This window comes from Sinocyclocheilus grahami, unplaced genomic scaffold, assembly GCF_001515645.1.
Source record: "Sinocyclocheilus grahami isolate Dianchi unplaced genomic scaffold, SAMN03320097.WGS_v1.1 scaffold849.1, whole genome shotgun sequence".
NCBI lineage: Eukaryota > Metazoa > Chordata > Actinopteri > Cypriniformes > Cyprinidae > Sinocyclocheilus > Sinocyclocheilus grahami.
The window spans coordinates 187050-208121 of NW_015506028.1; the positions used below are offsets into that span (position 1 = coordinate 187050).

Below are 21072 nucleotides of genomic sequence, written 5' to 3' on the forward strand. Positions count from 1 at the left end.
AGACAATTTTTAATATAACTCCGACTGGATTTGTCTGAAAGAAGAAAATCATATACACCTAGGATGCATCGGGGGTGAGTAAAACGCAGTCTAATTTTCATTTTTGGGTGAACTAACCCTTTAAGCATTGCTACCTTGACAATGCAGCCTGTTCATTATCATAATAAAATAGTCAGTCAAACATATGGAAAAAACACACTGCTCATTTTAAATATGTAGTAAAATCTGTGCCGTTAAGCGTTATCGTCGTACCGCCATGAATGATGTTATGCAAACCATTTTGTTTTACGTGGATATTGGAACGCGAGTAGGCTACATAATAAATACTATTTTGGCATTCAAATACATCGCGAATACGGAAACATTTGATTTTGTGTCAAATGAGAGAGCACCTTTCCATAAAAAAAAAGTGTCTCACACGGCTCCGGGGTGTGAACAAAGGCCTTCTGTAGCGAATCGATGCGTTTTTGTAAGAAAAATATCCATATTCAAAACGTAATAATCACTTGAATCTAGCTTGCGCCAGCAGTTGTACATAGAAGCAGCTCCGGGAGCATGACGTATGAGTTCAGCGTTGTGCATGCGCCGGTGAGTCTCGTGAAAACCAACGTTTCTTTACAGGATCAAAAGAAGCAAAGTTTCCTTACTTTAGCAAAGGAAAACAAGTCTCTTCTTGGCTTATATCGAAATCCTCCGACATTCTTCTTTACAAATCCTCGTTTTGCACTTCTAATTAGTGACCGTTGTTTTGTTTCGATCTCTCCGCGTGCGTCACTTCTGAGCGGCGCATGCGCAAAGCTGACCTCATACGTAATTCAGCCAGAACGGCTTCGGTTTTACAACAGTGAGCGCAAGCTAGATTCAAGTGATTATTACGTTTTGTATATGGATATTTTTCTTACAAAAAAGCATCGATTCGCTACAGAAGGCCTTTGTTCACCCCCCGGAGCCGTGTGAGACACTTTTTTTATGGAAGGGTGCTTTTTATTTCACGTCTTTTTGGACAGAAGCAATGCAACACCCGCTGAGTGCAACAATAGAGCTTGAAAGATCAAAGACAATTTTTAATATAACTCCGACTGGATGCGTCTGAAAGAAGAAAGTCATATACACCTAGGATGCATCGGGGGTGAGTAAAACGCAGTCTAATTTTCATTTTTGGGTGAACTAACCCTTTAAGCATTGCTACCTTGACAATGCAGCCTGTTCATTATCATAATAAAATAGTCAGTCAAACATATGGAAAAAACACACTGCTCATTTTAAATATGTAGTAAAATCTGTGCCGTTAAGCGTTATCGTCGTACCGCCATGAATGATGTTATGCAAACCATTTTGTTTTACGTGGATATTGGAACGCGAGTAGGCTACATAATAAATACTATTTTGGCATTCAAATACATCGCGAATACGGAAACATTTGATTTTGTGTCAAATGAGAGACGCAACGTTGGTTTCAGTTTCGTTTTAGCCTAAATTAATTCGTTTTGGCTTGTCGTTTAGCTCTAGCTTCTTATATTTTTAATTCTTGTTCTTTTCTAAATACTGTTAATTGAAACGATTGGTTGTAGAGTGAGGGAACTAAAATAGCCTAGCTATGTTTACAGTGTTTATTATAATGTTTGCAAACATTTAGTGTCGGCATTAGGCCTATTTTTGAATGAAATAATAAAATGCGACTTATGTTTTTTTTTTCCTCTAAAAAACGGAAACATTTTTATAAGCGTAGCGTATTTCAACCATGCAGCAAACCTTTTTAAATATTTTGATAAATTACAAAAAAAAAAAATCAACCCTTCCACTGTTTTGAGACACATTTAAGTGGGATGAATGGAGTTCCCAAGTGTAACACTGTGTTTCTTAAACACAGTAAATTAATTTCCTGGATGTCTTCTGGTCATAAACCATGAGGTGGAAAAAGTGAAAAGGTAAAAAAAAGAAGAAGAAGAAGAAGAGAAAATGGAAGGGGGTTGGGAGAGGTGAGAAAAATCACTGTTAAGTTTATGACTCCAGGGCTTTTTTCCCAGAGATGCAGATTTAATGTCCATCAGATTGGAGTTCATAAGGGTGTTTACTTTGCAAGCAGACCATCTGACTGTTTGCTCCACTGAGATTTCGGATCCACACATCTCCACGAGTATATTGGCATATACTGCAAGGGTGGTCTACATCAGTGTAAACAAATCAGCGCGTACCTACAAACACTTCAGCCCATCTTCAGAGCTCAGCCCCCTCTTCCAAGAACCCATATGTTGCCAAAAGACTCCCTTAAACTCTTCTCCTCCAAAAACACCCCCCACACAAGCACAATTATTGAGTAAAATCGTGAACAGCAATTTCTGCATTACTGATAAAGAACCACACACAAATGTATTTTTGTTTCCTATGAGCGAATACTGAGGTTATTCCTGTCAGAGGACATAATTCATGTCAATATCATCGGAGAAAACAAAAAAATGGGAAACTGTAACTAACAAGGCTTGAGGGTCTTAATTACAGCCTCTCAGTGTCTTACACACAATGATATCCATTCAAGCTCTGAGGCCACTGCATCATATAAATGGCACACTTTAAGGTTTTTCCCGTGGACAAATTGTTGAAATGCCACATGGGATTGTTAAACTCTGCTTCTGGCATGGCTGGTGAACGGGCCAAAAGTGATTCAGATGGGATTGGATGCATAATGCATTTACAAACATTCAAAATCGCCAGCTGGAATGAGTGGACAGTGGATGGAATCGGATGTTAAGCCTTCTACTTTGAGATGCCTAGACCCGTAAACATTGCAAAGGCTGCACAAGACTGCACTTCCGTTAACAACGGAAAATGTTTGTCATCTGACGTGAAGCCCTCCTCTCACGTCAAGGACAAAGGAACCTTACTCCACAGGTCCTGCACTAACTATCTTTCACAAATGACTTGAGTGCTGTTGTAATCTTAAATAAAAGTGCAAAATGCTACAGATACATTTAAAATGAAAACTGACTTTATTTACTTTTTTAATGAATTTTATTGCATGTACTGCCCATCAGTGCACATTATTCCAAAGAAAATCTGGAGGAGAAAAAAAAAAGTGTCTTCCTTTTTTATCTGAATGCAATAACTTAAGCCAGTAAAATGTCTTTCTTTTGGGCTGACGTCCCGAATCCCTCGCCTTTAAGCACCACAAACAATTCTGGATGGGGAAAATGGGTTGCAATTGGGTTTTCAATGTTGACTTTAAAATATTGTTCCAGATGCAGCTGTTACATTGTAATAAAGTACAGAAACAGAGTATAATATATAGCAGTGCCATTTTAATTTGTCTAATCACACATCCGCATACCGAGGTCATCTTCACCCTAGATATAAAAGCAGAGGTACATTTTGGGAGAACTGAGATCTTTGAATGTTCAAACTGCCAGTTCATTGCGTCTCATCAAATCATTCTATTCTGAAATGCTGCAGGACTATCATTTGAGCAATCTTCAATGGACAGATCCGATTTGTGACCCTGGAGCACAAAACCAGTCTTAAGTCGCTGGGGTATATTTGTAGCAATAGCCAAAAATACATTGTACGGGTCAAAATTATAGATTTTTATTTTATGCCAAAAATCATTAGGATATTAAGTAAAGATCATTTTCCGTGAAGATATTTTGTCAATTTCCAACTGTAAATATATCAAAATTTAATTTTTGATTAGTAATATGCATTGCTAAGAACTTAATTTGGACAACTCTAAAAGCGATTTTCTCAATATTTAGATTTTTTTTTTGCACCCTCAGATTCCAGATTTCCAAATAGTTGTATCTCGGCCAAATATTGTCATATCCTAACAAACCATACATCAATGGAACGCTTATTTATTCAGCTTTCAGACGATGTATAAATCTCAATTTCGAAAAATTGACCCTTATGACGTGGTCCAGGGTCACATTTTTGTTTTGTCAGGTGCAAAGCAAGTCTGTAACAAGTGCAACATATCAAACATACCCGCAGCTTCCCGTTTCAGATACGATCAAGGCGGCAAATTGTCTGCGCTTCCTTACAAACACAAATCTCCCTGGCTTGGGAGGCACACCTTCGCTATTGCACAGCAAACAAACATAATTGGCTAATCTAATCGCATTGCTTTCTGCATTTCTGTTTACTTTTGGCTAAGCGTTTCTATGAAGGCCAGGGCTATGTGACTGTGAATGCCACATTGTTCAGGGCCCCTCACAGATGCAATCTGCACAGACGTCGCTCGGCCTCTCTCTCTCTCGCCCACCAGCTCCGTTGACAGGCTGTTGAGTCTGAGGTGAACGCTAACGCAAAAGGGAGACTCCATCACGCTTCACATGCAGCCCTGATGGAGTGGAGTCAGTGAGCTGTACTATCTGCCCATCAGCGGCCCCGGCCCCCATTCAACCCATTATGAATGGAAATGATGGTTCGTTTCAATCCAAAAGGAAGACCAGAGAATGGCTAATGCGAGAGGACTGCATTCAGCAAACAATGCCAGCGACAGAACCCAAAAGTCTCAAGCTCTCAATCTGGACCTGAACTCAATAGACAGGTTAAGAGAATCCTTCAAGGTCCAGGATGATTGAATTTCAACTCGGCAGATGCAAGATACGGACTAAATTTAGATGGGTTTTTTTTGGGCCTTCAATTAATATAATACATTTTAAATCAAGTTTAGCCTGTCAGTTGAATATCACATCTTATTAAAGAGTCTTAAACAAGCTTTTTTAATAACAACTGAACTATGACCATGATTACTTTTCTATGCACGACCACACCAAACAAATACCAAACATAATGCGTGACGCAATAAAGATACATAAAGTCACATTAAGACAGATCAACTTTCAAATGAAAGCAGCTTAATTTTGTGAACAAGATAAACAATTCTTTCCAATTTTTGAGTTTTAACGTATTTAAAAAATGTAGTAAAGCAAATATGTTGCCGAATTCATTAAACATACAGTGGGAATTAGTCTAAAGCTTTAGTACCTGACAGATTTGTTAGCTAATGAGCTTAAATTTACTTAAAACGTTTTAATGAAAATCTTGAACATTCAGACGAGCACACATGACATGCATGTGACTATTTAGTGACAGTAACTAGAACACAACTATATTATGCTCATGAAGTCAACATATAGTGACACAATTACTTTTAAACTATGTGGTATTAATCAAGATTATTCAAATATCAAAACATTATTAAAGCATAAGAATTTTAACAGCAGTCCACCCTCTTCCATGTTTTTTTTTACAAATTTCACAAGAGCAAATATATTTGCACTCACCTCTAGCACAGTCTGTCATGAAAATAATGTCAAAAATGAAGAAAACTATCCAAAAGAGTTCCATGATGTCCCTATTAAGGCTCTCTGGTTCTTCAATCTATGAAATAAATAAAGCTGTTAGTGAGAACAAGGATTGGTGAATTATTCTGAAACACCAGTGCTATGCCAAAACACTTCTGAACTTCTGCTGCACTTTTGAAAATGTGTAGAATTGAATAACATTTCTAACACCACCTACGTTGTCTTATATATAAAAAAGCATTGCCTCAAATTAAATCACAGCACAGCATAACCTGCAACATTGAGCTATTTTATTTTGTGCAGTAAAAAGCACATGTGCACAAAAAGCTGTTCCAAGTGGGTAAAATGTACTTTTTAAACCATAAAACCTGCAATAAAATATTCGCAGTCAAACATGCAAGACTTACCAACAGTTGAAAACGTTCATAAATCTGTTCCTTGCGACTGATAGATTAAATATCATGCTTGCATCCTCCTAAAACACTCCAGACAATTCATGGCTATATAAAAGCTGGGCGCCTACATCAGAAATCCTCATGCACGCAACACTGGATCCAAGCCGTTTAATTATCACGCACAACTGTATTCCTGGACGCTCTTATGTCATGTATTTTCGCGCGACACTTCTTAATACACGCGCTGACCGCTCGTGATAACTTCTGTAGATGACAGTCACCGCGCGCTTATCGCCCAAGCTGGTCAAATGCCTTTCGATTGATCTCCACTTAGACACTTCAGAAAACAAAACACAACCGACACATTATTTACAGCACCTACATTTGTACCAAAACGGTGTTTTAAATACCGTTATCTAAATATTTCGCCGTCCAGACACACACACACTCAGGATTACAGTCCAGCCCTACAGCCAACTTTAGACCAATCACAGCGAGCCTACTCACTCTTGCTTTTTAACTCTTTCACAATACTACTACTACTACTACTACTAATAATAATAATAATATAGAAAACGTTTTATTAAATCAAATTATTACTAATAGTCAAATAGACTATTCTTTATCAAATAAAAACAGTGACTAAGTAAAATCTCAATTCCAGTTGTAAAAATCATTGTTTTTCAACGTACTTTAATAAATCCAGTAGTACCATTCCCTGAAAACTGACTTGGACAAATGCCATTTGCAACAACGGTCTGACATTCCAAAAAGACCTATAAGAATAATGACACATTTAATAACACTTGTGAGCACAAGAGTTTGAGTGGCCTAAGCGATAGTATCAACTGAAGTCAGTAAACAATACTAAAAGTGTCTTAATTTGGGAAGCCCTCGGTAAATACAGGTTGAGATAGCTGGATTAACATCTCACATCTAACGTAACGTGCTTATTTAGTATGATGATGTACATGGTAATAGCTAATTTTGGAAAAGTGATGTTTTCAAATGTATGGTTATACTCTGTTCTGCAAATCCTGAGCATACTAATAAGCACACATGCCATGCATTTTCATTTAGTGTTTACACACACACACACACACACACACACACACACACACACATATATTTATAGGATGTAGCCAATAAGATTTGTACATATATAAGAACGTTGTAAAGCATATACAGTATAGCTATGCATATACTCTGCACACATTTAAATGGAGTTTAAGTTATTGTGGACTGAGTAGGAGTACAAAATCTATGCAGCAAAAGTCCAGAACAAATATAGCTCTCTCAAACAGGGCTCATCAGTGCCCTCAGCTGGGGGAGAAACAATCTCTCTAACCGGCGTTTCAGAAAACTTGCTTCACATGTATGAACACGTGCTGCCATCTTGGGGTGGTTTTTCAAATTGACAAAAAAGATAACGTGACCAAGGCATTGTCGACTAAAATGGATATATGTATATATATATATATATATATATATATATATATATATGAAACCTGGGCTTCCATACCACCTCAGCAGTGCCACAAACTGATCACCTCCATGCCACGCCGAATTGAGACCGTAATTAAAGCAAAAGGAGCCCCTACCAAGTATTGAGTACATGTACAGTAAATGAACATACTTTCCAGAAGGCCAACAATTCACTAAAAATGTTTTTTTATTGGTCTTATGAAGTATTCCAATTTGTTGAGATAGTGAATTGGTGGGTTTTTGTTAAATGTGAGCCAAAATCACAATTAAAAGAACCAAAGACTTAAACTACTTCAGTCTGTGTGCATTGAATTTATTTAATACACGAGTTTCACAATTTGAGTTGTGAAATAAATGAACTTTTCCACGACATTCTAATTTATTGAGATGCACCGGTATGTATAGAATTATAATTCAAATATATGACTGTTGACAGAAAACAAACCGATATTAAACTGAAATAGTTAAATTGAAAAATGAAAATGAGAAATCTAATTAAAACTGAAAACAAGAAAATCGAATTGGGAAAAAAAATAAAGGTATACAGAACAGTAAAATTACGTAGAAAGTACTTAACCAGAAGTAACTACACTCTTAAAAATAAAGGTGCTTCACGATGCCATAGAAGAAACTTTTTGTCTAAATGGTTCCATTAAGAACCTTTAACATCTGAAGAACCTTTCTGTGTGACAAAAGGTTCTTTGTGGCGAAAGAAGGTTCTTCAGATTACAAAAAGGCAAGAAAGAGATGGTTCTTTAAAGAACCTTTGACTGAATGGTTCTTTGTGGAACCAAAAATGGTTCTTCTATGGCATCGCTTGAAGAACCTTTTGAAGCACCTTTATTTTTAAGAGTGTAGTTGCATTGTAACTTATAATTTAAACACTGTAATTAGTAAGGTCCTAAATACGGATCACTTGTTTTTTTTTTTTTACATTTATACCAGTTTGAAATTTGTACAATATTTCAAGTTACAAAACCGTATTTCATTCTGAAATTCTCTATATTGTTTGGCAAACAGACAATACATAGTTAGCTCCCCAGAATGAAAACTGTCGTTTTAAATAAAGTCTCTGCACATTTCGTTTTAAAAATCTAGTACTCATCAAAACATCTTAAATGTTCATCCCATGAAATAAAGTAATCAATCAGTGATCAAAATGTTTATTGAAATAAATGTTATGGTCTTTACTAATGCCTCTTAACTTACAGGTCCTTTATACATTAAAGTATATACAAATATTAACACATACAAGTTGGCAAACAAGCCTTGTTAGCTTTAGTCCTCCAGTCACCCTGTGCTAACCAATCAAGATGTATTTACCATTCACTTCTCTGACCACTGAGTAAACGATCAGTTGAAGAGGTCTTCTGAGATGAAAGCACATTTACATAGTCAGCATTTACTGTTCCCTCAAAAACTCATTTGAATGCAACAATATGCTTGACGACAAAAGAATCCGAATATGAATTCCGATCAAATAAACAGACAATGAATGAAAATAAGTTAACTGTGAGTGACCGTTAAAGCTAACAAGGCTGGTACGAAGGCTATACAAACAAATGAGAGAAGATACAGGGGGAGGGCGACCTAAAAGTTGTCCAGTTGGCAAACTATCATTACAGGCTTACAAATTTCACTAAACAAGAATGGAGACCATCACAGCAGGAAGCTATTTTGTTTAAGACTAAACTAACATTACAAGATCCTAACTTGTGACAGTTGGCCATTCATTTTATTTTATTTTTTTCATTTGAACTGGAACCTAATTCAATACTACAAACTGGACAGTTGACAAAAATAAAACAAATATTAATATAGCAGCCTTAAACCATAAACCCAGACTCCTCAATGTCAGGATATATTCCCAAAACAGTATGTATGTGTATATACATTCACAATTTAAAAATACTAATCTTTACTAACGCCTCTTAACTTACAGGTCCTTTATACATTAAAGTATATACAAATATTAACACATACAAGTTGGCAAACAAGCCTTGTTAGCTTTAGTCCTCCAGTCACCCTGTGCTAACCAATCAAGATGTATTTACCATTCACTTCTCTGACCACTGAGTAAACGATCAGTTGAAGAGGTCTTCTGAGATGAAAGCACATTTACATAGTCAGCATTTACTGTTCCCTCAAAAACTCATTTGAATGCAACAATATGCTTGACGACAAAAGAATCCGAATATGAATTCCGATCAAATAAACAGACAATGAATGAAAATAAGTTAACTGTGAGTGACCGTTAAAGCTAACAAGGCTGGTACGAAGGCTATACAAACAAATGAGAGAAGATACAGGGGGAGGGCGACCTAAAAGTTGTCCAGTTGGCAAACTATCATTACAGGCTTACAAATTTCACTAAACAAGAATGGAGACCATCACAGCAGGAAGCTATTTTAAGACTAAACTAACATTACAAGATCCTAACTTGTGACAGTTGGCCATTCATTTTATTTTATTTTTTTCATTTGAACTGGAACCTAATTCAATACTACAAACGGGACAGTTGACAAAAATAAAACAAATATTAATATAGCAGCCTTAAACCATAAACCCAGACTCCTCAATGTCAGGATATATTCCCAAAACAGTATGTATGTGTATATACATTCACAATTTAAAAATACTAAATTCTGGACTAAGTGCCCTTTTAGTTCCAACAGAATCCCACAAGTCAAAATAATGCCTAATATCATCTCGGCATTGATGTGTAAAATATCAAACAGCCAGTGAAAATATGGAGCTGTGAAGTTTCATGAGAGCGTACTCTGAGAGATGCACACGGACGAGTTTTTACCATTAGATATATATTGGGTGATACTGTTTGTGTGTGAGTTTCTTTCTACATGTAGGGCAGCTGTGAGCTCTGTTGAGAGAGTCGCGGATGCACTGACTGCAGAAAAGGTGGCCGCACTTTGTGGAGACCATGAGCCGACCACTGTCGATGATCTGAAAATGGGATCAAAACCAGACATTTTAAATTAACCAGAGAAACATTGTATTATAGACTAGAAAAAATAATTACAGTTCAATTAAATGGTTAACTTCAATCCAAAATGGTTTGTCATTTTCTCACTCATTGCAAACCAAAACATTTTCTTGCTTCTCTTTCCATTCTTTTTTGGAGCTGTAAAGCCCCTGGTCAGCATTCATTTTCATGTCATAGGAAAGAGTAGCATTAACATTCCACAAAAAAGTGTAACATGAGTGCGAGTATAAGATGATAGAATGTTTATTTAGGGTTGATTTAAAGGTATAGTTCAACCGAAAATGAACATCGTCATCATTTACTCGCCCTAACCCATAAGACTTTCGTTCATCTTCAAAGCAAAATGAAGATATCCTGAGAGATTTCGATCCCTCCAAAGTGTATTCAACCAAACTTTTAAGCTTCAAAAAGTTCAAAAGTATTTAGAGCAACATGAGGGTGAGTAAATGACGACAAAGTTAATTTTGGGGTTAACTAACTATATAAATGCACTGATTATGTGATTAGTTGCACATACAACAATTTACCTCTGAATAAGCATCCATACAAACAGGACAGCTAACAGCCCCTGGTGTAGACCTACACACAGCAGACCACCACAAAACAAATCAACTCGAGATATGCAAGTCTTGTAGTGCATATTAACTACAGCCCGACCGATATGGGTTTTTTTGCGGGCGATACGATACCGATATTAGGGAGTAAAAAAGTATATAGGCCGATATTCTTTGTGTATATTATAGTACAGTACCAGTCAAACACCTTCCCATTCGTGTGCCCAAACTTTTGACTGGTACTATATATAGAACACAGTATATACATAATTTTTTTTGCAATGATCAATCAAATGTGGTGATCAAACACTTATAATGACGTGACAAAGATATGTAAGGGAGGCAGGGAATTTAACAAACTTTATCTAAAATGAGTCTGACATCTGACAGTAAAGTTGAAGTTTATTCAACTTTTTCCAATTCCATTCAACTTTATTCCGTGAAGTTTTTCACTTCGGAACATTCATTCGGATTTGCGCTACTGTTTTCACACACAGACGAAACTTACTAGAGAAGTGTGACATAATATACCTCTGTAAATAAATAATATAAATTCACGTCTCGCAAACTTTAATGCCCTTTGAATGTAACGTGTACGTTCCCTTGGAACCATGGCGGAGCATCATGTGAAGTCCACTTCGCAAGGCACTTACGGTCGAATAAGACAATGCTTGAATGCTGCTGCCTGAACAAGAGCCCTCCTTACTGAAGTGAAAGTGTTGGCTGGTGTCACTATCTCGCAAACGCGGCAGCGGATCTCCACCAAATTCGACGGCATTTGGGAGGTGAAGGGATCCCCCGAATTTGGTGCGGATCCGCCACGCCATTATGGAGATATGGCCGTTCAAAGTTTCAATGGTATTCCGTACACTTAAGCTTCAAAAGCGTTTCATCCAGGTCGCCAGTAGCAAACAATGGAGCGCGCTCCGCTGGACAAACTATGTAATTACACCATTTACAAGCATTTTATCTGCGTTTTATGTTCTGTAAAAAAAATAAAAATTCATATCGGTGGCATATTCGCCGATACAATATCTGCGACAGACTCATATTGGCCGATAAAATCAGCAAAACGATATATCGGTCGGGCTCTAATATTAACTGTCAAACGTAAAAATTCACAAAGCTGCATCCACAAAATCTGCATACAAAGATGAAGACTATAATAATTTAGTTCTAGCCCAATCTAATCTGTGTGATGATGGATGGACTGGGTGTACCTGGCTCGCGAACTGGCATGTAGAGAGGACAGTAAGCCTGGACTGAGTCGAAGACTGGACTCTTCCTCGTCGTCACTGCTCAGTACATAACTCTCTGTGCCCTGTCCACGTCGGCTTTGCACACCTGCACAAACATGAATGTAAAAGCAGCTTAGTAAGACAAAGACACAGTTATGACACATTTTGATGAAATGATCTTAATAAAAAAAAAATTCACTGCCACTCCAATAACTGTTCCGTGTCTTTTTATCTACCCTAGTTTGACTGTGTATTTATAAAATGCTTTTATCCAAAGCAACAAATGAACAGTTCAATTACATCAATAAAAGAAAAACAGAACGATACATTACCATCTTCCACAACCTTCATCCCAAGGGACAATGAGAGAAAGACGAGACAGAAAATAAACAATTACACATCCTCAATAAAGCACATGCTTCATTCAAACTGTTACTGTACAAAGTTTCAATACAAGTGTTCAAGACTCACCACTATAGAATCATTATTGGTGAGGTCAACAACCGCAGGTTCAGACCCTTCGCATGTTAAATCTACCACATCTTCACCTTTGACAAGACAACGCGAGAGAGAAACGTTAGCATTTCTTTTCAATTAAATTGACCAAAACCTTATCCAAAAAATATAGAAATTAAACAATATTAGAAATATTAAATATGATTGTTTTCCTTATCTGATTGGACAGATCGTGGAATAAAGAGACAGACTAAATCTGCTAAATGCGTGTTGAACTACAGTAATGCAATTCCTTGGTTATATGTACAATAATTTCCTATTCCTGTCAATCATCATCCAAAGTGCAACAGTTTCCCTCATACTTTTTCAGAAGTGTTAGCTCCAGAAGTATATTTTCCATTCATTTTGTCCAATAGGGATTTGTAAAAAAGACTGATAAAGAGTTTAAAGCCATGGACCAAACCAGTCAGCTATGAGGTGAACCCTGACTTGAAGTGCCAAAAAAAAAAAAAAATTTTTTTAAAAACCAATTTCCTTTGCATGCAAATAATGAGTTGTATAAGCAGTATAAAAATACAGCTTTAAACAGATCTTCATTTCATTTTGATTCATTTTACACAAATAGCTCAGTTTTCAAACCCTAGAATATAGAAAGAACTATACCTTCTGATCACACTGCAAAAAACTGTTCAGTATTTTTGTCTTGTTTTCCAGTGCAAATATCTAAAGATTCTTAAATCAAGATGTCTTTACTTGAAGCAAAATGACAGAAGAGAAGACGCCTTGTTCCATGAGAAATTATTCAAAAGTTTGTATGTTTTAAAAATATATTTTTGCTAATAGGGTCAGAAAACTTAATTCAAGGGGAAAACAGGTTTTCCTTGACCAATGACAGATATTTGTTCAGTACACAACACTTCATATCTTCATTCTGCATCTCCAGTAAATGTATGTTGATTTAGATACTAATATTGGTACTAGCATCTAAATTTAGATATAGTCCACCTGACATGTGCAAAATTTTAGGTGATGTGTTCACTTTTTCATAAAAGCATGACACTTGGCACAGTTGTACAGGTTAGGGCCCTGAACATTTTCAGAAATGGAGCCATTGCAAAAACACCTCGTGGTTGCCATGGCGACCATTTTACTTTCCGTCATTAGCAAATTATGTATTTTGTGTCATAGCTCCTGAACCAAATATGATAAACACAGAAAAGGTGATGTCTACCCCTACGTTTTGATGGTCAAGGATTACAACAGGGCCTTTCACACCGCGGGAACCTTTTCATAGTACCAGACCTAATTGTGGAACTACCCACTTTTTGGCGTTGTCGCACCGCCGGAACTGGGTGCAATTTTAGTACCGGACTGCCTTTTTCGAGAACCAAATTAGCTCCTACTCCGGAGCAGGGTCTAACCAGCACAACTGGTACTACCCGTAACGCAAGTAGACATTGATTGGCCAAACGCGTATGAAAACGCCCTCACCCGCCATGATTTAAAATGCTGTGTAAACATAGTGTCAACTTATTTTGCAAGTATGGAGAACAGCGATAGATGGACGGATGCTGAAGTGCAGGCACTTGTAACAAATGTAGCACTGCCAATTGTCGTTGGAGATTCTTAGTCCTCCTTTCCGTTCTTTCAATCGCTTTATTTATACGTCAACTTTCTATGTCCATTATTGTGAAACCCGTGAGACACAACAAAAACACAGCTCCGATCACAGCGTCCTCCATCCTCCTGTTGTTAATGTTGTTCTTCTTTGTTTCTGTTGTTGAACCCCGCACACAACTGACAACCGGCTTACGTCACTTTTTAATATATACTCTCGGTGCAAATGCAACTCTTTAAATGGTACTGGGAAATGGTTCGCGCAAAATAGTCCCAGTACATTTAGTTCTGGAACTAAAGCGGTGCGAAAGGCCCTAACGATACCACATAAAAAAACAAACCGTTCAGGTGAAGAGTTAATGGTGAAATCAGCAATGTGAGAAGGAAATATCACTATCTGAGCATCATAGTATCACAGCATTTACAAAAGTCCATATTATGGCCATTAATTTTTTTCTTTCTTTGATAATTAAATAATATTTTATTCAATAGTACAATAAAAGATTGCTTTAATTAATTAGTTACATTTATATAGCACTTTTCTGGGTACTCAAAGCGCTTTACATGAATCTCCTCAACCACCACCAATGTGCAGCATCCACCTGTATGATGCGACGGCAGCCATATTGCGCCAGAATGCCCACCACACACCAGCTTAACTAATATTTTAAAAGATTGTTTTCAAGAATACAATCATTTACTTCCGAGATATAAAACAATATCATCTCAAGTAAGTATGTTTCCTTACCTCTAGGCAGAGTCGGGTAGGCGGTAGTATGTTTCTTGTTCTCGCTCAACAATGCTCTAACATCAAACGCAAACGGCAAGGCAATCTTGCTAAGCTGCGCCCTATCTGCACCTCTTCTGCTGCACCTCTGTCATTTTCTGTGGGTCTCTGGAATTGTCAGTCAGCAAACTTCATTCTGGCCACTGCTTCTCAGTCTACTCTTATGGCGCTTTTCCACTGCATGGTACGGCACGGTTCACTTTTGGGGGATTTTCCACTGGGTACCGTACCTGGTACTTTTTTTAGTACCACCTCGGTTGAGGTTCCAAGTGAACCGTACAGTTACCAAAACGTGATGTGTAAACTCTGCGGATCACGGATTGGCCGGAGAGAATCATCACTACCTGCGTCAATGAACTTGCGACAAACACAAAAGAACCGCTAGATTTAAATCAGCACAGCCAGCGAAGGATCGAATGCAACTGTTTTGAACGAGCGCAACTTTTTTTTAACAACCAAAAAGACCAGACGTTCCTCTCATTGATTGCAGAGGAGCGGATCCAGTGAGGTCTTGATGGGGCGACGCGGAATGAAAGTGTTTTTTTTTTTTTTTTTTTTTTAAAAAGGAGTCGTGGTAATAGAGGCGGCGCAACTATAACAACATGTGAATAATCCCGCCCACTCTAAAGTGGTACTGAACTGCAGTGAAAACGCGAACCGTGCCGAGCCGAACCGTGCCGTGCCGAGCCAAGTTGTACAACGCAGTGGAAAAGCACCATTAGTATCTTGGGCTTGACTGAGACCTGGATTCGTCCAGAAGAATACGCAACCCCTGCTGTTCTCTCTAACAACTTCCCTTTCTCTCACACACCCTGTCAGGTTGGAAGGGTACTGGTCTTCTAATAATTGGAAATACTCAACCCACTCTTCCCTATGCAATAAAAATTATTTTGAGTTTCATGCTATTTTGGTCACAGCTCCTGTTAAACGCCATATTGTAATGATTTATCGCCTTTCTGGTCAACTGGGCACCTTTATAGAGCTGCATGAGATGCTGTCCTCATTCTCTGTGGATGGCAGTCCACTTGTGGTCTTTGATGACTTCGAAGTCCATCTGGAGAATCCTTACACTGCAGACTTCCACTTCCACTCCTAGCTTCATTCAATCTCAAATGGCTTACCATCACAAGCACTAACAAATCAGGCAACCAGCTTGACTTAATTTACACATGCAATTGTATCACAGACAACATTTGGTAAAACCTCTAGACATCTCTGCTCACTTCTTTATTACATTTAACCTACATATTACTACATGTGTGCCATAAATTCCTCTACCAGTTACTTTTAGGCAAAACCTACGCTCCCTTTCACCCTTCCATCTTTCCTCTGTAATGTCATCCTCTCTTCCCTCACCCACCCATTTCTCATCTCTGGATGTAAATACAGCAACTGACACTTTATGATCCACTTCAACTTTTCAAGACAATATCAGTTTAGACAGGCCAGTGCATAATACACCTTCTTACCTAAAAAGTTGCCCCATGCAGCATCATCACTACTGTATTTTTGCCGAGCAGTCTTTTGGGTGGCTCACCAAATGTACTAGATTTCACAAATACAAAAAATTAAGTAGGCTTGACCAAATTTTGTGTGGGGAGAAGAATTGATTGAAGATGGTAGTGTAGCAGTTCTTCAATAGCATGTCTTCCTTCAAACAATTTTACCCTAAATATACAATTTTATATTTAGTATTGATCCTAGCTTCTCCCAAAGTTCTGTCTGTGGGACATCATTTTATACCTGAAGACAAAAGGGCTAGAAACAATACTGTTAGGACCTTCCCGCAATCTATAAGACGTTCCTGAGGAACGCGGTTCCTTTGTTATTCTAATGGAATGGACCATTTGGTTCACACCTTTTTAGACACGGTTACATTATTAATTTCCCAGAATGACCAACTGAAGTTTAACCAATCAGGTTTCAGCAGTGGCCATTCAACTGAGACTGCTTTGCTGTTGGTCACTGTAGCCCTGCAGATAGCAAAAGCTGATTCAAATATTTAGTTCTTATTCTGCTGGATCTATCTGCCACAATTTACACTGTGAATCATCAGATTATCCTGTCTGCCATCACTGGACTCCACTGGTTTGAATCTTATCTCACAGGTAGGTGTTTCAGGGTTTCCTGGGGAGGAGAGGTTCCTCAGGAATCAGTTATTGGACCCCTTCTCTTCACCATAAACACTACATCACTGGGAGTCATTATACAAGCACATGGTTTCCCTTACCATTGCTATGCTGATGACGCACAGCTCTATCATTCATTTCAACCAGACAACCCAATAGCAGCTGCATGGATCTCAGGCTGCCTGGCAAACATCTCGGCATGGATGAAGGAACATTACCTGCAGCTCAACCTGGCAAAGACTGAGCTTCTTGTTTTCCTTGCCAATTCGACTCTACGGCATGATTTCATCATCCTGCTAGGTTCATCAAAGATTATTCTTTGGTGACCAGCTGACCTTCAAGGACCATATTGTAAAGAGAGCTCGATCATGCAGTTTTGCATTGCACAACATCAGGAGGATCAGGCCCTTCCAAACAGAGCATGCTGCACAACTTCTTGCCCAGGCCCTTGTCATTTCTAGGCTGGACTATTGCAATGCTCTTCTAGCTGTACTTCCATCATGCGCAATCAAACCTCAACAAATGTTTCTTAATGCAGCGCCACGACTATTCTTCCATGAGCCCAAAAGGGCCCAGTTTACACCTCTCTTTATCTCTCTGCACTGGCTACTGGTTGCAGCTCGCATCAAGTTCAAGACATTGATGTTTGCGTGCAGAACAGCCACAGGCTCAGCACCCTCCTACTTCGTCCTCACTCTTACGAATCTACATCCCCTCCAGAAGCCTGAGATCTGCAAGTAAGCGATGCCTTACTGGTAACATCACAGAAAGGCATTTTCGTTCACCTTTCCTAGCTGGTGAAATGATCTTCCCACAAATCGCAGTAATTAACACTCGACACGTTATCTGACAGCAACACTAATTTAATCACATACCCAACCCATTTGAAATAAAAACTGGGACTCGGACCACACCTGCATTACATCTCCAACATGAGGTAGAGAAAACTCATTTGAACTTTTATTCAAATTGTGAATAGATTAAATACAGAAAGCAAGCAAATAGCACTTCCTTTAATAGAATCACTACAGCGGTCAATCAGTGGCAGCGCAATTGGCTACATTGCTCCACGTGTACTGGACCGAGTCGAAATAGTCTTGGTTATTGGACCTGCAATCCTCCCGTGCTTGTCACCATAGGGGTAGACATCACCTTTTTTGTGTTATGTATTTTGTGTCATAGCTCCTGAACCAAACATAATTTGGTTATGGCGGAAAGTAAAATGGCAACAACAAGGTGTTGCCTTGTATGACCATACATAAAATGGCAACAACAAGGTGTTTTTGCGATGGCTCCATTTCTGAAAATGTTTAGGGCCGCAAACTATACAAGTGTACCAAGTTTCATGAAAAAGTGAACATTTTCACATATCACCTGGACTAATACTAATAACTGAAGGCTTGGATACTAATATTGGAAAACACAAAAAACCTGAGGAAGATTTTTAAAAAAAATGTTTGCGCGGTGCATGCAACATTTCATGCCATAACTTTATAAAGACTTTCTGCTCCGATTAAAGATTTAAAGCCTTTGCTTGGAGAAGGGGCGAATTAAGACTTTAAGACCCACAGAAACCCTGATCAATTAACAACCCTGTAGCATGTCTGTCTTTAACAGTCAATTCTGCTATGGAGAATATTAATAGGATTTCTAATTCTGAAACCTGACTGTTGCAGTCTAAATAGGATTCAACGGGTAAAAAATGTCAACTTACAAATGGAAAGGTAAACTCTAAATTCTGAATGTCGCCCAACCAAATGAGTGTGATGTCCATTGCTTGCAAGTTGCTTGTTCATGGTTTACAAATTTGCATAAACAGGGAATTGCCTTTAACAGGAACTTTACACTAAACCACTCTATGGTGTTTTTGAGGCTATGAAATAATTTGCTCTTACATCATCAATCAGGGGTAAAGGACAAGTCTGGTAAAACAAGCGCATCAAACTCACTGTTAGTTCTGTCACTTTCCAGCACATCAATGGTCTCCATCGCGGTTTGAGACATCTGGGTCCGGCTCCTCTTGCTGTTTCCACGGCGGGAACATGTAGCAGATGATGTTCGTCTTTTCCTCGGTGTCTGAAAACAGGAGACACAAGCGGTTACTACAGCATTACTGTTGATGTTTGGTAATGCACACACAGGAAGAGTGCAATGCGGCAAGCTGCAATTGTTTAAATCACTGGCCTCAAACTCAATTCCTGAAGGGCCACGCCTCTGCACAGTTTAGCTCCAACCCTAATCAAACACACCTGATCCAGCTAATCAAGGTCTTCAGGATCACTAGAAACTTCCAAGCAGGTGTGAGTTGGAGCTAAACTCTGCAGAGCTGCGGCCCTCCAGGAATTGAGTTTGAGACCTCTGGTTTAAATGTAATCAGAACTAATCACGTGGTCATTCATACTCACAGCAGTACTCATGTTGATCACCGAGACACTCCAATATGCCTTCAGATATGACTTAGCCACCAGATAACTCCTCTGCACTTATAATAACTGTTAAAACACAAATTAGTCATATTATAAGACACAAAGTCTATTTATTAAACCTTAATCGCCTGACAGTGTGTTGACAGCAACTACAAATAAGCCTTTCAATCTAAAGATATCCGCGTTGTTTAGGCCTGGCGATACAAGCAGTCGTTTTAAATAACGTATACGTTAGCTATAGTCTCACGCTTGTGTCAAATATCGTTGGTTTAAATGTAATCAGAACTAATCACGTGGTCATTCATACTCACAGCAGTACTCATGTTGATCACCGAGACACTCCAATATGCCTTCAGATATGACTTAGCCACCAGATAACTCCTCTGCACTTACAATAAATGTTACTTAGCCACCAGATAACTCCTCTGCACTTATAATAACTGTTAAAACACAAATTAGTCATATTATAACACTTATAATAACTGTTAAAGCACAAATTAGTCATATTATAACACTTATAATAACTGTTAAAACACAAATTAGTCATATTATAAGACACAAAGTCTATTTATTAAACCTTAATCGCCTGACAGTGTGTTAATGCAAGACAGCAACTACAAATAAGCCTTTCAATCTAAAGATATCCGCGTTGTTTAGGCCTGGCGATACAAGCAGTCGTTTTAAATAACGTATACGTTAGCTATAGTCTCACGCTTGTGTCAAATATCGTATGTAAATAAAGGAATGAGCATTTAGCCAACTAGACTTATTAACATAACATTCCTAGAAACCGTGCAGTACGCATTCAAATTAGTTTTGTTATTTTATTAACAATAATACATACTGGATCAGAATTCATTAAAATAACTGGCAAGTGTTTTAAATGGCAGCTAGTTCGCTAACAAGCTAACAGGATCTGTTCATTGTTAACTGACAGCTAACTTAGCTTGATTCTTACTGCTCTAGAAATGTCCGTTTGATTAAATTAGTATTTTTAAAAAACCAGTGTACAACATTTAATATGAAATGATTACGTATTAAATCAACATTATCGTCAGTTTAACAGAATAGCCGGTTACATACTCAGCACTCTCCAACAGTCAGCCTCTTAGAGCCACAGCACAAAAACCGTAGAATAAGACACACGATTCTGAACACTGCGCCACCCGTGGGACTGTATGTATGTAACGTTATTGTTTGAATTTTGTAAATCACCATGGCATTACAAAATGTCACAAAACACAAGCATCGAAGATGGACAGAAAAAAAGGAGAAAATTACCGATGTAGGATAATAGGACTATTTAAAAAAAATCTGTCTTTAAATTCCATTTCTTCATATCATAATAAAAAAGATTTGGCAATATCACGAATAAATAAGAAAAAAATGTTCGCGTCTCTATATATTATTATGTAATATTTTCTATCATTCAATAGTATAAGGGGGTGAGAGAACGAGGCGTTATAAAAGCATCTCCAAAAAAATCTAAATCAGAGATTTTCACATTTGAGAAGATTTGGGACCCCCAGGGGTGCACAACACCCCCAGACATTGGGGGGACAGTATAAAAGTGTAAATGTAATTAATAAATAATAAAAAAAGGATTAAATAAATAGATTAAATATATATATATATATATATATATATATATATATATATATATATATATATATATATATGTATC

At 37.9% G+C, this 21072-nt stretch overlaps 2 protein-coding genes across 3 annotated transcripts in view; both read right to left on the minus strand.

Moving 5' to 3' along the window:
• Window positions 1-6149, minus strand: part of LOC107562936 (fibroblast growth factor receptor-like 1) — a 73102-nt gene extending 66953 nt beyond the window's left edge. The window contains exons 1-2 of the mRNA XM_016247694.1: window positions 5708-6149; window positions 5280-5376 (exon numbers count right to left, since the gene is read on the minus strand). Of these exons, the coding sequence (XP_016103180.1) occupies window positions 5280-5343 (64 nt within the window). The 5' untranslated portion in view covers window positions 5344-5376; window positions 5708-6149. The remainder of the gene's footprint in view (window positions 1-5279; window positions 5377-5707) is intronic.
• Window positions 6150-9803: 3654 nt separating this feature from the next.
• Window positions 9804-20535, minus strand: rnf4 (ring finger protein 4). 2 transcript variants are annotated; one of them, XM_016247703.1, is made up of 8 exons: window positions 20472-20535; window positions 19368-19454; window positions 18912-19038; window positions 12445-12521; window positions 12306-12318; window positions 11956-12079; window positions 10709-10760; window positions 9804-10141 (listed from the first exon to the last, which is right to left on the minus strand). In XM_016247703.1, the coding sequence occupies exons 2-8, from the start codon at window positions 19377-19379 to the stop codon at window positions 9992-9994; spliced, it is 555 nt and encodes a 184-aa protein (XP_016103189.1). In that variant the 5' UTR covers window positions 19380-19454; window positions 20472-20535; the 3' UTR covers window positions 9804-9991. The 2 variants fall into 2 exon arrangements, with proteins under 2 accessions (XP_016103189.1, XP_016103190.1); XM_016247704.1 differs by lacking the exons at window positions 19368-19454; window positions 20472-20535 and adding an exon at window positions 19700-19754.
• Window positions 20536-21072: the final 537 nt, after the last annotated feature.

Coding starts and splice junctions, on each gene's coding strand:
- rnf4 (XM_016247703.1), bottom strand. Junction 12,522..18,911: donor GGAAAGTGACAGAACTAACA/GTGAGTTTGATG, acceptor GTCTTGTCAAAG/GTGAAGATGTGGTAGATTTA. Junction 10,142..10,708: donor GTATGGATGCTTATTCAGAG/GTAAATTGTTGT, acceptor TCCCATTTTCAG/ATCATCGACAGTGGTCGGCT.